Below are 18,650 nucleotides of genomic sequence, written 5' to 3' on the forward strand. Positions count from 1 at the left end.
ATTGCGTACACGGAGTGCAAGAGGATTTCTGGGTGTTGCACGTCCTTCCTTGCGTCTTGAGATGGGTCTTAAACATCAGGGAGCCAATCTGCCTCAAAGATGCCATTACAGACAGTGAAAACCGCACGTGAGAAGGCTGGAAAAGGCTGGTGTAGGGAGGAGCCTCACAGCACGTAAAGGCTCCTTTTACGTTACTGAGTTGTAAGGTTGAGGCGAGACGTGTGTGCAAAGGTACTGAGGTTGCTCCTTCTCTACTGATGGCTGCCACCTCTTCTGACAAGCCAGCAGACCACATGCTTAGCCATTTCATAACCCAATTAAATCAAAATAATCCAGCTGAGCTTACTTTGAACCATGAGTTTAAATTTTGAACAGTAGATGTCCATAAACTCAGAGCATTTTGACAAAAGCTGAGCCACACAGAAATACACATGCAGTTACGCTAGATGACTACAAGATTACTGAGTGGCGATAACAGCCGGCTGTAACGGGACTAGCAAGATAACCTCTTCCTGGCCCAAATATAACCGGAGGAACACATCTTGCTTTGGTCTCTGCAGAAACAGCAGTAGAATAATATGGAACAAAATCAGAAACCGGGAACATAGGAAAAAGCTCTGAAGTAGCCAACAAACTATCACACTAAAAACCAAACCAAGTTTTTGAGCATCAAGGTAGCGTATCTCACGCCACGCCAGGATCTATGATTTCAGAGGCCAACATTTGTAAATGTTTGGAAAACTCAGACTCCATGTCTATGATTTGAGAAATGAAGAGAGCAGGTATTTGAGACAATGTCTGTGATACGTAATGGGAAAATAGCTTCAACTGAAATTCTGAACGCTCATTATCACTGCCAAGGGTATGAAAAGAGGGCGAGTATCAAGCAGGGAAAAGGTAATGGCAGAATGCTTTCATCTTGGTTACTTGTCCATACTTTTACAACCAACCATTTCCAAAAGAGAAGGGGCTTGGAGACAATTAAATCCTAAAGAGCAGTGGTTTAAGAACAAGATGTATCTCTTGTAAAGGATCCCAGTCCTTTACAAAGTGTACAGGCATGCAATTATCATTTACTTATTTTTGGCACGCTGTCTGTACTTAACAAGCACTTTAACAGTTTATTCCAGATCGCATTAACAAGGACCTTCCCAGTTTCCCTTGGAGCGTGGAGCAGGGCTGGCTGCCAAGACGAGAAGGATGCCTGACGCACGATTACCTGCCTTTACAAAGTGGTCTGCAGCACAGATACAAACTACGAAGGACCGACTTCAATATCTACTTCTTTAAAGTTATGGCCCTGTTTTAGAACCAGACCAGATATTGGCTCTTTATTACTATACATGCTAACAAACTTTATCAGCTGAGAAGCACGGGTGTGGGTTTTATTGCCCATATTTGCAGGGCCCTGTCACAAAATGATCCTTGCGTTATGTCTGATTTAACAAACAGATCTTTTGCCAAATACGCAGGAAGAAGTAAAGCAAGTTGAAAACCCACTCTGCGTAGTACTTGAGAACCACCACTCAGTGCGTTTTTATAATACCGTGATACATGACTAAAAAAAGCATGATTCACACAAATCCCTGAAAACCTTCCAGTTTGAAAGCAGCTACTGAGCTGTTCTGTTAAGAGAATCAAAAGTCAGACAGATAAACTAATATTTTTTATGCATTCAGAACAGATTCGAGTATAAAGCAAATAAAATTTATTCTGGGATTATTTAGTTATTCAGTTATTTCAGCTATTTAGTTCATCAGTATCTATTAAGGCATATAAAATTCAAGTTTCTCTACTCCTGAGTTTCAGCAAAGATGAGTTTCAAGAGAAGTCTTTATATTTACCTGATGATCCTCTGAGCAGCATACTGATGAAGTGAGCGGAACTGTGCTGACATATTTGCTAAGGCTGCCAGACAATTTGTATGAAGGTATTTGTCCTGTCAGAAAGAGGAGGAAAGAAGAAAAACCACATCAAACTGTCCTTCTGATATACACTGACACCTACTGCAGGAATCATTCAAAAGACTGAGTAACGTATGTTGCTTTAAAGGACACGGTCAAAAGCATAGAGCAGAAATGCAAAGTGTATATACTTGGTGAGGTTTTAAATATGTTTTCTTAAAATACAAGGCTTATAAAAGAGCGATTCTTTCATACAAATTTCAGAGTGTATATGTGCATATGTACACACACACATGTATATGTGTATGTCTTCATATCTTTAGCAGTGTTGATTTACAGTGACATCATAGATATAACAAATACTGAAAGACATTCTCCTCCTCTCCCTTCCTCTCTCTCCTTTTTGTAGTCTTATCCTAAAATTTTCTGCTTCATAACTCATCTCCCTATTAACTCTTTCAAAGTATTCGATATATCCCACAACTATAACCATACGATACTTCAGAGATCCCCTTGTTAGCATCCCTGAAACCATTTGACCAGATAAGCATTTAAATGATGGCCCTATCAAAGTCAAGGGTTTCCACAGAACCAAACTTGTCCACTTATCCAATCCAATAGGGATTTATTTTCCCTATTCAAGTCTAAAATATGCATTTACAGAACACAACAGATTCCAAATCCTACAAAAATATGCCAAGAATGTCCTCGTTTCTTCCAATTCTTTTGATCAGAAAAGTGACATCCTTAAGTTTTCCAATTTAAAATACATTTAGATTTTTTTTGCTACTTTTTCATGTAAAAACTTCTGTGCCTTTAACTGTTGAAAATATTCAAAAGTGTATGATACCATGCTTCTGTGTTTGAGATACGGTACAGAATCAAATGCTTGAAAAAATGCACAAAAACAATCTGATACGAGGCTATAAAGTCGAAGCAGTCTTGCTTTGCTAGAGCTCAAAAATGTTTTATGGCCCAGTCACTGTCCTACTTCATAAAAACACTAACAATAAATAGAGTGGAAATTCCCACTTCTGAGTAACTGAATAGAGACAAACAACCTATAAGGAATCAATTCTTCTCATCAACCTAAGGAACTTTTCCTTCTCATCTGAAGATGAGCCATTCGGTGCCTGAATCGTGGACTTCAGAGAAACCTACTCAATGAATTGAACGATAATACAGAGATGGTGTTACAAGTTCAGAACCACTTAATATTGTGCTTAGTTAATACGGCTGATCTTCCCATTCCTTCCCTCCTGTAAATTCAGATGCCAACCGGTTGCAACAGAACGAAGAAAAATCCCACACCCTGTTTGAAATTGAATTCATGCTGTTGAAGTTAGAAATCCACACTACGTGCGCAAGTGATACACGTAACTCTTACCCTTGTCCGTGTCATGTTGTACTGGATGGTTCTTATCACGACTAGTATCAGGAGACTCCCAAGTGAGATCTCTGTTAAGACACGCTCAGCATACCAAGTGATATTTTTCAATATCTGAAAAAAAAGAACAAAGTTCTTCAGCACGTAGGTCTGAATAAGAACATAGAAAGTTGTCTGGACTCTCGCATTCATTAAGATAGGCAAATTAGCTTCCAGCCTCAAATGTGACCAAAACCTATTGTATGCCAAAGCAAGAATTAAAAAAAAAAAGAAAAAAAGAAAAAGAAAAAAAAGACCTCTGCAGTATTACCACCTAGTAGATCTCATCAATCATAAGTCATGTGGAAACACAATAAGTGTAGAAAGATGCTTAAATTTGGCAATTCCCTAATTTCTAGGCCCTGTGCCACCACACTCCTATATTCTTTTTGATCTTACCCTTTACACTTTATAAAGTCTCCAGTTCCACCCTAGCCACCTGAATCATGTTGCCAGTTCCTTCCCATTTTCCCTCATTACAAGTTGGGCAAGAGGCAGCACGTACGAGCTCTGACTGATCGGCAAGAGCGCACATGCTGAAGGACGCAGGGCAGATCAACAGGTTAACTGTTGACTTCACACTGAAACCTTCCTCTTGCCAGCAGTGAGGTCTCTTCCCTTAATAGGTTAGAGAAAGTCATCAGCTAGGTTAAGAGCTTCCTGTCTTTCAGTGCTCTCCGCTATCAGGGTGGATGAAGTTTATAACCGTTTCGGAGTTTACTGCAGAAAGAGAATCAACCCACTCTTTCCTCTTAAGAGTACTCAGCCGACCAACCTGGAGTGATACAGCAAACAGATGCACAAAAACCCCCTGCCTTAAAGGACAGGTAAAAATGAGTCAACAGGAACTGCCCGAAAAACATGGAGAAGATCCTCTATATAACTTTGATATATTTGATATATTAAGTATGTTTCATTCAAACTTCACGTTCAGATGTCTTAAAAAAATCCAAACCCCACCAACCTCACCGATCAACTTCATTAACCTCTTCTCTTAAAAAGTTATACAAAACCACACTTCTGACTATATCCCTTCTTCCCACCTCTCCTTCAGATGAGTGAAAAGAATTGTCACCCCTCATTTTACATCATTTCTGCTTTTAGAATTCCCTCTTCCTCCCACTAACAAGATCGCTCAGCAAAACTTCTTCTTTCTTTAAGAGAGAGGATGGAGAAGTAGCAACCGATTTCCTATGAGGAGATATGGAGAGTTGGCCACTGAATGACTTGCAGAAGATAAAGGGAAAGGCAATGCTGGGAACTACTTCAAGCTCCTGCTGATTTTATACTATCTACTCCTTCTGTCTAAGATATACATATTCATATAAACCGTGATGGGAGGAATCATAATTTTATTTCTGAAAAAGAAGGGGTATCTGGAAAGCAAAATTAAAATCATATATATATTTAGTGAAATCCTGAAATATTTAAAAAACAGCACTTTCAGAATCTAAAGCCTCATACAGCTACCTAAAAAAAAGGATAATCTATGCAATGATATCTACACAGGCTTCTGAAGGAATATAATACTAAATTCTGCAAAATCTGGGGCAAAATCCAAGCCCAAAGTTTAGGCATCTGTCATTACGAAGCGTTACACCATAGCATCATCCCTTGGTTTGGTAGTGCAGGACTCTTCTACTACAAGTCAACATTGCCACAGAGAAATGATTCCACATCTGAAAGTAAGAACATTGGTTGTACTCACACATTCAGGTAACCTGGAGAAATGGACAATCAATACATAGGTATTTAGATCTCGTTATTTATTTGTTAAAGGTACAAAACACCGCCTTGTGTCATTAATGGTAATGGCAAAGGGTTACTTTGTTTCCCTGATAATCAGGTGTTTACTTTACAAACAATTGTATGTCATGTTTTTAAATGATGTAGTCACTTGCTAATCACTAAGAGAGCACAGAACTGGAATCCAAAAAGGTTACCCTATATTTGTAGTTTCCATAATATTAAATTTGCAATTTGAAACTCTGTATTTTATATATTTAAGGGGATTAATAATTATGGTCATGCACACTGTTCAGCTCAAAGGCAGTATGTCAAGCAATCTTTTTCACTTTGTCTATATTTGAGAGGGAAACAGGAGACCAAGAGCTATTTTACTAACATAGCTTCTTCCATTCAGCCCAGAGCCTGGATCTGTGCAAACCTTTCTGAATTACAGAATCATAGAATCATTTAGGTTGGAAAAGACCTTTAAGATCATCGAGTCCAGCTGTTAACCTAACATTGCCAAGTCCACCACTAAACCATGTCCCCAAGCACCACATCTACACGTCTTTTAAATACCTCCAGGGACGGTGACTCCACCACTTCCCTGGGCAGCCTGTTCCAGTGCTTAATAACCCTTTCGGTGAAGAAATTTTTCCTAGTATCTAATCTAAACCTCCCCTGGAGCAACTTGTGACTGTTTCCTCTGGTCCTATCGCTTGTTACTTGGGAGAAGAGACCGACCCCCACCTCGCTACAACCTCCTTTCAGGTAGTTGTAGACAGCGAGAAGGTCTCCCCTCAGCCTCCTTTTCTCCAGGCTAAACAGCCCCAGTGCCCTCAGCCGCTCCTCATAAGACTTGTTCTCCAGACCCTTCACCAGCTTCGTTGCCCTTCTTTGGACACGCTCCAGCACCTCCATGTCTGTCGTGTAGTGAGGGACCCAAAACTGAACACAGCATTCGAGGTGCGGCCTCACCAGGGCCGAGTACAGGGGGCGATCACTGCCCTAGTCCTGCTGGCCACACTATTGCGGATACAAGCCAGGATGCTTTTCATACAGTGGAATATGAGTAGGCTATATAGGAGTCCTATAAGAATATTAACAGCACAGTTGTCATTGCAGATGACAACTTGTTTTTAAATAGAACATATTTCTTTGGAGAGAAAATTAAAAGTTGTATTATAAAAAGAACACTTCAACTAGGAAGTTCTTATTCTCCCTTTCTAATTATCTTCCTGATCTCTGTTTCTCTTCCGTCAGTCTGCTTTGGTTTTGAATTTTCCCCATGCTCCCCATAGCTGGGTTTGGAATATCATCAATATAATCAGCTAACAGACCGCTGTTGACCAATCCTTCCGAATATGAGTCGCAGCAAGGCAGTTTGATGTATATTACAGCACGCCTGTTGCGGAATTTCTTTTCTAGTCAGCAGTCTTAATTTTTGCAGTACGTTTAAGACACATACACCAAGCACATGCCTTCCACAAAGCCCCATAAACTAAGCAAATGATTTATATTACAATCCGTGAAGCACCAAAGATCTTAAGTACTATGCTGTTTTGAGGACCCAATAGGCACTCAAGTATCGCAGTAATGCAAGTTGTATTAGTGTTGAGAATGGAGAGGTTAGACTATAATTATGTCACCTACTCTGAAATACACACTCAAAAAGCCCTGTAACCTACATATAATTCTGCTTCGTTTTATCCATCAACTTTTGCCCTTAAATCCCAAACATGTATGTCACAGGCTCTCTTTGCTTTAAGGGTTTCTTTTCATTATCAGTCAGGATCAAGTCCTCCTTCCCTTTCACACCACACTCCCACCTATGCCTTTACAAGCTTTTTTATCAGCTCCAAAACCAAAGCAAAGTAAGACCTATCCTATCAAATACACAGCACGATGACAACGAAGACTTTCGAGAAATGCGTCCAACAGTTCCTCTCACAGCAAAGTCTGCAGTCATGACAGACCTATGTGTGATTAATCTGAAACACTGAAAGCAGCAGAATTAAAAGGAAAAAATAAAATTTTTTTAAAGGAAGCATTGTCATAGGAGTCCTCCTTTGGGGCAGAAAAGCAGCCCCCACTTTCACGTAACTGATTTTCTCGGCTACCCCCAGCTTGATGCCCCCCGTAAGTGCCCAGCTGCCCAGGTCACCCATCGAGGCACTTGCTTTTCGATTACTCCACCGCAGAGCACCCCAAGCCGAGCTCTGCAACGGGTACTGTGGCTTCTCCCAGCATTTGTGATAGGAGTATTGCCGGCAAAATCAGGGTATTATTTAACACAAGGCACTGGGGGATATTATATTTCCCTTAGTACTGTGTAGGATCCTACCGTAAGTAATACTTAATACTCAAGACATAATTACACGTACATTTTACCAAAACTCTTAGTCAATAGATTCTGAAGCAAAACTCGAGTGGAAAAAAAAGAATCCTATGAAGCTTATTCTAGACAAGGGTAATACCTTATAAGCACTATCTTTAAAACGCCTTTTTTTGGTTTGTTTTTTTAAACTTTTTTTACCCTTCCAGGCTCTGCAAATTCCACGTGCACGTACATTTCTTTCATTTACCTCCCACTCTCATTCTCACCTTAACTCCGTGTCTCTTGAAGCTCTTTTATAGTACAAGTGACATTTGAAATAGCATCTTAATTAGGATTCATCAAACTCTCTCCTCCCTCACTTTACTCCTAGCATACCTGAAAGCTGCTCATTTCATAAAGTATTTCAGAGAAGATTGTATTTGCCTATGCTGAAAGATCTTGGTGTTTTTTTGATGAACCTCCTAAAAAGGAGGAACCTCCTAAGAGGATTCTTACCCATTTATGCTTTGAAAATCATGCCTACAAAGGCCTATGCAACAAGAGGTACATCCCAAATATCATTACAGACTGGATACTCTAAAATGAAAAAAAGATATAGCCACTGAAGACATTTGGTAGCCTCAGGAAATTAATGTTAGTAGGTAATCTGATGCAGTTTGAGATACAGAAGTCATTTCTGTACCACATATGAAGAGACAAAATAAAAGTTTTTTAAAATAAAAAATAAAAAAAGGTATCATCTCCTTTATCACATGCTACCTAGTACCTGACTTTTTGTCAGCACCTTCCTATTTCCCACAAGGGAGCTAAAGTGAGGCCAATGACTATAACCTATAGATGGGAAAACCATTGCTTAACAGTAGTGCAGTGCTGGCTAAGGTGACAAACATCCCCAGTAACAGGCTCAAGTGTGCCAGTTTCTGGTAAACACCTTTTGCTAAAAGGAGAGAAAAATCAGAATACGGGGAAGAGGGAAAGATTTGAGGTATTTAAGGGAAGAATGGTCAAGGCGGAGGAACAAATAGGAAACATGAAATCACTACAAGAAAGGTTTCCACATATAGCAGGCTATGAGTGGATGCAGAAACAGGTATAATTTCTGGTTATAACAAGTCACTAATACTATTTCAAGACAAAGTGATGATGGTATAAATGAAAGTAAGTCATCCAAGGAGTTCCAGTAAACAAGGAGAACTAGTCAGGACGGACAACACAGGTGATTAACAGCAATAGCCTGAAAGACAAAGAAAAATCCACATGTGTTTTCACAAAAAAGCTGTTAGTTGTGTAATTAATGAATTATACATATGAACTTCACTGCAAGAAGATATTCTGCTAGAGGAGAACTTGACCATCCCGAGGCTGCTAAGCATAAACCTATGATCAGATATAGCAAGTTAGTGGGTTACTTCACAACTGCAAAATGCTAAAAGAAGTCTAGACAGTCACTTTGGTTGCAATTAATTGTTTGCGATTTCTTAAAACCAGCTGATTTAGGACTATGTGAATATATCTATTTTCAAGAGAAGATCTTATATAAAGAAATAAATGAACCGCTTCGACAACGAAAAATATCTCAAGCTGAGCACTTGAACCTTCCAGAAAAAAAAATATACTGTTATTTGAAGAATCGTATATGATCATTAAGTAATGATTACACTCTGTAATACATAAATATAACAGGGATAAGTTGTGGTTGCACATTTCATTTCCTGACTTCTGAATGCTTAGGTTACTGAAAATTTAACGTACTCTTTAAAACAAAATACAGCTATGAAAATGGGTAGTATAAAACACTATTTGTTTTGACATGACGCATAATGTAAATCCAAACCAACAGGACATAAAGGGACATATTTCCAGATGCTTATTGAAAAGAAAGAATTTCTCTCAATTTGCTCTAAAACAATACCCAAGGGTTGGGTTTTTTCCCCTCTCTGAGACACTTACCCAGACAAAAAAGATCAACTTCCTGATTAAATCTCTAATAAGCTATTTCTTATAGTCTCTCATTTACGAGTGAAATAGCAAAGCAACCTCCTCCCACAAAAAAAACAAGGCCCACATTTCCTCCCACCCCGTGGTGCTATTCTGTGGGGCACATCCCTGTACTTTAGCAACCAAAGTGGAAGTTCCTTGATTCACACTGTGATGGAACGCAGGAGTCTCAGGTCCCATCATGTGCTCTCTCACAAAGGGTGTCCCCACGGGACAAGAGGAATGGGACTGGAACAAGTGAGATAACCTCAAGTAGGACCTTGAGCCCTCCAACATCTCCAATCACACCTCTCATATCCACCTACAGCTCCCTGGGCTATGCACAAGCCGTCACCCTTCCCGTTTTCCCTCCCTGTAGCTCATTCCCAGCTCCTTGCCCTCCCAAACCCCAATTCCTTCTCAGATTTTTCTCTTCCCAGCTTCCACTTCCCCACCCACATCTTGCCCATTCCAGTCTCTCATCAAAAAGAAGCCTGACTTCACCTTCTCCAGCATTTTGTCACTCTGTTCCTATCCTACTTCTTCTCTCATTTCTTTCCTCAGCAATCCCAAATCTTACCTGTTCCTTGTTTAATTCATCTCTCTCTCCCCCATTGCACCCATCCCATGTTCCTTGTGCAGCCAGCCACAGCCTCTTTCCAATTTCTCCTAATCGTTGTCATGTCAAGCTCCTGTTCCTATACGCCTTCTTCAGACGTATAGATGTGATGCTTAGGGACATGGTTTAGTGTTGGACTTGGCAGTGCTAGGTCAACGGTTGGACTCGATGATCTTAAAGGTCTTTTCCAACCCAAATGATTCTATGATTCTGTGCGGCTTCAACCATCGCCAAGCAGCAACAGAAGCATCACTGGGAGCACAGTCCCATCCCACAGGAGCTGGAAGCTGCACTCACACAAGCTTCAGCTTGTCCCTATGTATCTCAACTGATACCTGATCCCTGGGCAGGGGAGGATGCAAACAGCCCAGCTGGCTCTGGGAGCAGCAAAATGAGGATATTCAATCACCACGGACATCAGGCCACCTCCGGCTACGTATCTGCTGTGCAGAGGGAAACAGACTGCTCCTCTTCCCCCGGAGATTTATAATTTGGTCAAATTTAGTCAGATATCAGCAGCGGAGCCCTAGCACAAAGGCCACCTGCCAAATTTCGAATTCCTAATGCAAAACATGAAGTCACCAGAGCTTGTTAAAGAACACGTTGACAGTGGTAACCATGGACAAGACATGTTCGTGCCCTAGTCTCACTCCAGAAATGGCCAATGGTTCTCACTGAAACTTTAGAAACACCAGCCCTGGAAAATGACATTCACTGAGACAACTATGCCTTGGCATAGTCCACTACTCTTAAAAACAAACAAACAAAAAAAACCAACCACAACACAAAAAACCAACCAAAATTCAAAGTTACAAAGTTACATACCAGTCCCTGTCACCTCTACTCTCCTCTCCCCCATACTGAAGAAAGCAACCATAGCAGGGACGCAATGAAATGCCTATTTGAAAAACAACAGCAACCGCCACTATCCCTCACCTGGTTTTGGGTTTCAGAAGCATGAAACATGCAAGTACCTTAAATTTCAAAATCATCTACCTGAAATCAGTGCCACAATTTGAACAATCTCATTGGTTTGCAGATAATATTAAAAAGGGAAAAAAAGAAAAACAAAGAGCTTAGACCTGGGGTGGTCTTGCAAGAATAATTAAAAAAAAAAATTAAAAGGTTTTGATTAATTAATCTTTAACACCAGGCTCCTGGACACCTACAACTCAGGGTGCAAGAACTGCAGATGCAAATAACAGGAACTCAGTTCTATATATAACGAGCACCGAGATTCTCAGTTTCCCATAACTTTGCTTGTGAGATATTTCTTAACACAATAAACACAGTTAAATTGTGATTTACAGTCTACCATTATTTACTACAGCATACAGTACTATAGTAGTACTATAGGTTACTGCTACGTTAAGTATTATATGATGTTATTTTGACATCTGATGTCATTTTATTTACAGTTTCACAAATCAGAGAAGAAAAATCACCAATACTTGTCCCCTTTAGGGAATTCTTGCATTTACTCGTTTACTCTGTTGTTATTATTAGTGAAAGAAATTGAGCTCTACGTGGTTAGAGGGACCTAACTGCATCAAGCCAACTGCAGGAACAGGACCTATGGTTTGCATCATATTTTCCAGGCAGTTAAGACCACATTCATTTTAAATAAAAAATGCTTCAGCAGTCAAAAAGAGTTTCTGTGGTTTCCTGAGCTCTTTACCAGTCGGTATAATCACAAGATTTATAAAACTGTGCTTACTAAAATTAATCTTAAAAATCAATAAATAAATGTGGGTCAAATACCACAAAGGAAAATAGCCCATAAATGGACTGTACACTCATGGTTCTTATAAGAACAGTACACAGGATACACAGCAGGAGAGAGAAAAACAGGTTGATCTAAAATACATCAAATCTTTTTTTCTTCATACTTTACCCAAGTGATTAATCCTGCTGTAATTGCTAAAATTTGATAAATATTTGCAGTCAATAAGAGTTTCATTCCAGTTGTGTGACCGATGCTAGATGTTCACATTTTACAGAAACACCGGTACAGCTTTCCTGACTCCATTCATTTTGCTGCCTTATAATGCCCTCTCAGCCTTTAGGAGATGTGCAGTTAATATTTAAGAAACTATGAGACTAATTTCTTACTTTATACTGTAGTTTTCGAATAGTAACTTGGTCATTCATACCTGGAAACATCCATTTAAATAACGCAAAAAGATGAGCGAGGGGAAGTGATTTATCAGTATGATTTTGAATCCTTTTTCCACAAAGTGGGGCACTAACTACACTTAACTCCCCATCACGGGATCTGTAGGAACCCACTACCCTATATTCATTCCCCAGCAGTTCACAAGCTAAGATGTGACGCTCACATTTCTATTCCGATATCCACATCCCTCTGTAAAGTTCAGGAATGGCATAGATAATGTCGGTCAAGGTAACTTTATTTTTTTAAAGTATAACATAATGTGGTGTTTCTATAAATAAGGAATCCTTTCTACAAGGAATCCTTAGGAGTTGGTATCACAGTCATCAACTCTCTTGTCTATATCATAGTTTATTTAGGTGACTTTCGGAGGGCACAGTTTAAGATCTGAACAAGGGGAGACCTCCTCTTTCTCCTTCACTGCATCCAATCCATCCACGTGACACCAAGATTAAGAGCATGGGGCAAGAAAAAGCCTTCAAATTCAATAAGAAAAGCACTGCAAGGGTGGAAAAGCATTCCGCTTTGCCTACAGGTTTGCTCTCTCCTTTGGCAGGAAACATGCCTCATCCATCAGAGAACGGAGAAAAGGGTAAGAGAAAGAATAGTAAGGAACAGAGGAGACAGGAGGAAGAATTAAGGTTATTCCATGTCTATCCTTTGCAGTGTCATAGAGTTCCTTTGGCTTTTGATGGTAAAAGTTCCATTTTCACAGCTTTTTCTGCAGTAGGGCTGACAGAAGAAGTTCACATAGACAAGCCTGTACGCTCAGGCACTTTACAGCCACCTCTCATTATCTAGCTAAGAAGCAAACCCAGCCAAACTCTGGCCACATAACGCTATTAATAAACGGATGCTTCACACCAGACACTATGGAGTGGGAAAACACAACCACAGAGTAAAAGAAAGCAGCAGTTCGTGAAAGTCTGAATTAAAAGCAAAGATTAAATTGAGAAGAAGGTGGAAGAAGCAAAGGCAGAACTGAGAAAATCAGTGCAGGGTAAAAGGAACAAGGCAGGGTTTGGGTTTGGTTTTGTTTTTATTAAAATGGAAGTCGTAAACTAATATCCACATTACACAGAAAACACTACAGCTATATTGGCAGGGTTAGCTGCAAAGGCAAGGATAAACTGGACAAGAAAACTTGATTTATGTTTTCATTCCACAGCTGGATCCTCATTAACAATTTTAGGGAAATCTTCCACTTTTACTTATCCAGTAAGGAATTTATTGAAAGACCATGTGTAAAGCCTTTAAAATGAATGAAGAATGATGGGGGAAGAGACTGAGGCAGGAGTGAAACCTTGTCTGCTGTACTCTAACCCTCAACAAGCGCTGTTTATGAGAGAAGTTAAATGACTTAGTGATAGGGAACTGAAAAATACACATCACACATGTACGTGTACGGGGCGTATGTATAGGTTCAAGGCACAAGAAGGTGAGGCAGAAGAAAGCTTCAGGAAAATGTTGGTTCAGTCATCTGCATGGTTACTATAGGTGCTCCTCCTAAAAGCTGCTTCCTAAAAGGTACTCCCAGGAAACTGCATATAAACATCATCTCTTCTTCCTTTCTATATACAGAGCCATAGGAAATAATCTGAAATTTCAGAGAGTAAATACTGTAAGTCTCTACCGCTTGGCACCAAGAAAAATGCCAGTTCCCTCCAAAACAGGCAGCAAATTTACCTGGGAGAAGAGTTGTGCTTAGACACCTTGAAACTTGCTTCCAGCTTTTTGCATTTCATTAATTTCACATAACCCCAAAAGAGAGTTTCCATGTCCCAGGCAAAAAATTAAACAAAATCAATGCAGACATCTTCTGCATTATCGTAGCTTTAGAAGCGAGGAAACTAGAACATAATTGTCCAAGGTGTTCTCCAGCACAGATAGTCAAGGCCCATCAAAGCTAGTCAAAGTTTGGATCTTATTACATGGACAACATAAAATAGATATTAATCTAGCAGAAAGACAGAAAAAGAAATGCCAAGTAAGGAAGTAACATTCAGTCTGGAAAATAAAACCCCAACTAAAAGCTCCTCTCAGCTGCTTCAAACTGGTTAAGCAAAGTTTTTCAACAGAAATAAAAAAGGTTTTCTGTTTTTTTCCTCTCTTCTAGCCCCTCCACTTCCATGGCAAACACTCAGCATCTTTGAGGCAGCCTGCCTGGCTATTACTACGTTAATTTGTAACAGGAAGCACCAAAAAAAGACAGAAAAAGAGGTATATGCAGCATCTCCTCTACAAGAGGGAGCGTGTTTGTTCATTACACTCAGGAAAGTCTTGAAATGACTCTTTTAACTTCAGGTTAGCAGTCCTTACGAAAGAAATACGTATATGCCATCAAATTTTGACGAACACAGCCTCTGCTGAGGAGACAGATATACAGATGTATCTTTATAAAAATAAATATTTAAGCGACTTCTAGAGCTGAAGAATTATTTACCAAAACAACAACTCACCACTTCATGAATAGATCGGTTGAAGCCATCATCCTCTGTAAGGATCAGCAAAATGATAAGAGCCATGTAAACGTGGTGTGAATTCCTTTCTTCAACGTGATACAGAATTTCAAGAATTGGCAGAACCTTTAGGGAAGGAAAAAAGTGTGTATTAGTTTAGTCTTCAAATACCTCAGACAATAAACAGAGGAGACTCTAAACCTCCCGTGTATCACCCTGCCCTTAACAATATCATAGCAATTCCTCCCTCTTGAAATAACCACCCCTAAACAGTGACGTACAGTGTTCAAACACCTTCCATCTGTTTTATTCTGTCTCCACAAGAGAGTCTAAACAAATTCTTTCTTGTGGTCAGACATGGAATTTCAATTCCTAATAAATGAGATTTCCAGCCATACCAGTTACCATAGGCTCTGAAAGCTTTAGTTCCCCTCTAGACTATGGGAAAATAAAATCGTTAAACAAGATTTTCACACATTCAAGCAGGAAAACAATTGTTTCTAACCATTTGTGCTAGCACAAGCCTGGTCTGAAAGGACTGTTCTCATCAAATATAGCCAGACATATTGGAGCTGAGGTGCACAGAGGCATTTTGAGACCTGAAACTCAAACCCCATTTTGGTGTGTGGAGGTAATCCCAGAAAAGAACCAGTTTGGGTTGGGTTAAGACTAGAAAAGGCCTGTTTTTCCAATTCTAGATAATATGCAGCCAAAGAGAACTGACATTATGATGAGAGTTCAGCCCAAGGTCTTGCAACATTTCCACCAGGATGAACAGCTTAAGCCAAAGTCTTGCAATAATAATGAAAATGAGATTTCATTGCAACAGCAAGCATACCTGAATGCTAGTCTAAAGTTAATCCAGATGCAAACGTTGTCTCTCTACCAACTGAAAATTAGCTTTCCACTGGCTCAGTACAACGTGGCTTCCCCGGGCTGCAGAAATAGGCCTAAATCGCAAAATACCCTGGAAAAAGGAACTGGAGAAAACTCTCAATTCCAAGATAGCGGATGAGATGCAGAATTCGTTCCAAGAAGCTTCTAGACACCTAAAGACTTGCTGTTTTTCAAAACAGGCCGAGTGCAGCAGGATGAATCATGTGAAACCTATTCTGGTGAGCGGCCAGGACACCGAGTGCTTCACAAGCCTCTGAAGTTACCAGAATGTTCTCCTACAAGCAACCAGTCCCAAAACAGTTGGAACATATTAAAACACACAACAGTTTCTATTAAAACCAATGAGATTGATCTAAATGCTGCAGGCCACAAAACCTTTTGACAGATGCTTTGGCCAGGGTCAAGAAAACACCACAACAAAAGCAGAGGGAAAAAAAAATATTTACACATTGCAAACATCCTTGATTTACCATTTCAAAGGATCCTTCACAAAGCTCTCTCTCCAGTTGATACTGGAGTCTATGTCTTTGTGTTTTGTAAATATAGGTCTTGAGAGTAAAGACCAGGTTTTCCCTAGAATATCCACGTAGCACATAGCAACAAACCCCACATTAGTCCTTTTCCTTGGATGGGGCAAAAGGGAGACAAACATCGCTGCATTAGTCCACTGTTCAAATTATTTCCATCTCCAATATTTATATTGCACGTAGCTTTGCACTGCATAAACTCGGAGTCATTTCCAAGTCTAAGCGTTATGATAAGCTGCATATAGCAGGAAGCAATATAAAACTACCGAAGAATTGCATTTACGACTTGACTTTGCAGGGAGAACAACAAAAGCCTTTCTGAAGGTAACCAGTGGAACAACTTCTTAGTTTTTAAGACAGCTCCCAAATAGCCACGTCTTAATTTTTACAGCTACTCAAAATTGAATATACTGCCTTATACAGTACATGCCTTGCACTCCGTCAGTATAACTGTGATCCAGTCTGGTTAGTGCTAAATAATACCATACAAAGCACTCTGGCGAAACAAATTCCTTCAGAACGGCCCAACATATCTCCTCTGTCAATGCACATTAATATTAGGTCAAACTGTTGCCGAAAAAACGCATTTGTGTTCCTTAAGTGCTCGAAGTCCTTCAAAGCGTGTTGCTACAAACTACATTAGAAAAGGGTACCTTGATTCTGACATTGAGACATTATAGACATTTCCGTATGAGCCGATACGTGAACGTACTCTTACTAAAATTTCATACTAGCTCCTGAAATCACTCTCACTCTGAAGAGTGATTTGGCTCTCCAGATCACTGCATTCAGTCTTCCTGCCCCAAACACACCTTGAAAGCTTTCGAAACCTCTTCTTCCCACCTCTACTCCTCTGGCCATGCTTTCCTTTCCACTCCTCTTTCAGACTTCTCTTCACCTACATACCAGACCAAACTCAAGGAGGCAAACGGCAACCTAACTCTCTCTACCTGCCATTTCCAGATGAAAACTGAATCAATTCACACAGTTTCTGTAACCCTTCCTCTTTCAAACACTTTTTCCTTTGTATACTGATTGCTGAGGTATACAGACCTTTAGGACAAGTATTACTGTTCTCAGAACAAAAACTACTTGACAAGCCAGCATTTAAATAAAAAACAGTTAGGATATAGGATTAAATTAAAATTCTAATTATATTAAAATTTATGCAGATTTGTAACCAAAATGCAATTCTACACTTTTATGTTACACACATAGATTAAAACTTTTATATCTGTCTTCTTACTCAATGGCACTGTCCAGCCACGTACTGAGAAGACAGTAATTGCTGGCCTTTTTATTCACAGTCATTAAACCATCATTACTGCACTACTACTAACACTCCTCCATCAGGAGCAACTTTTTACTGGCAGGACACAGCCACCATGAAAAAGTTACTTTTAATCCCCAAAGCAAGGGGCAGGCAAAAACAGACACTGAAAATTGCAGGTGCTATATTCAGTCCAAGGTCAGGAACAGTTTCCCCAGCAAAGAGTTTTAAAATAGCTTGTCTTTGGTATACAACAAAATACAAGACCACATAGCCACAGGAGTAACCTGCTTAAGACAAATTTATACCACAGGAAAAAATATTGCTGTACCATCAGTTGACATAAATATATCATCATATACGTTATTTCAGTCCAGACATGTTGAGCAGAAACAAAATGTGAACTCAGCAGCCAAAGCAAACATATTCAATAGAAATAGCTTATTTCTTATAAGCAGATATCTCACTGGTATTTTTACCTGCAATATGGGTGTTAACTGCTCTTTCAAACAGAAGGCGGCTCAACGTTCTCCCATCCACAGACCATGACACTATGCTTCTGAACAAATTTGCTAATTGCCCCCTATTTCACCAGTCCCACCCCTTCCTGGAGAATCCTTGCAATTACTTTCCATAAGATAGCCAAATTCCAGATGTGAACATCCCTAACGGCATCAGATATTCAACCCAATTATTTTATAAAATTATACAAAGTGACATGCTACAAGTTATGGAAGACACACAAACATCCTATTCATTCTACCAAGCAGACTTATTATAAGAGCAAAAAAGATGCACTGCCTTACTAATGATAAAGCATTATAAAGCACAACAGAAGACGAAGGTATTTATCTATAACTGACAGAGGTAGATTCATATACAAATTATGAAGCAAGCTGAGACATTATCTATTACAACAGTTAAGAAAAACACACTGAATCAATTTACAAATTAAACTGAAGTTACAAAAGAGCAAAGACACATTTCAAAAACCCCTAGGAAATGTCACAGAACATCTGCTAGTGATGCTTCCTGCGCACCAAAACTGAGAAGAATTAAAATAGGGGAAAACACAACAAATGTGATGCACTGAGTGCAGTGAAACAGGAACAACCTGCAAAACCCTAAAAGTTTAAGATGAGCACTCAGCTGACTGCTGACGTGATCTCTCATATAGCACAGACCCCTACACTTCACCCAACTGCCTCTGTATGAAAAGGCCACTGACTTATGCCATATTCCTCCAAAAAGTCATCCACCCTCATTCAAAGATATCCATAGAGAGCACTGTTTTGCCTCTGAATTAATTACCTTAACTGTTTTGCTCCCATA

General features: G+C 39.6%; 1 protein-coding gene across 2 annotated transcripts in view; it reads right to left on the reverse strand.

Moving 5' to 3' along the window:
- The window catches only part of DYM (dymeclin), a 221,218-nt gene that overhangs the window by 111,053 nt on the left and 91,515 nt on the right, over nt 1-18,650 (reverse strand). For both annotated transcript variants that reach the window (XM_050912965.1, XM_050912964.1), the window contains exons 11-13: nt 14,625-14,750; nt 3,292-3,405; nt 1,845-1,939 (exon numbers count right to left, since the gene is read on the reverse strand). In XM_050912965.1, coding sequence (XP_050768922.1) covers nt 1,845-1,939; nt 3,292-3,405; nt 14,625-14,750 — 335 coding nt within the window. The remainder of the gene's footprint in view (nt 1-1,844; nt 1,940-3,291; nt 3,406-14,624; nt 14,751-18,650) is intronic.

Source organism: Gymnogyps californianus, chromosome Z, assembly GCF_018139145.2.
Source record: "Gymnogyps californianus isolate 813 chromosome Z, ASM1813914v2, whole genome shotgun sequence".
NCBI lineage: Eukaryota > Metazoa > Chordata > Aves > Accipitriformes > Cathartidae > Gymnogyps > Gymnogyps californianus.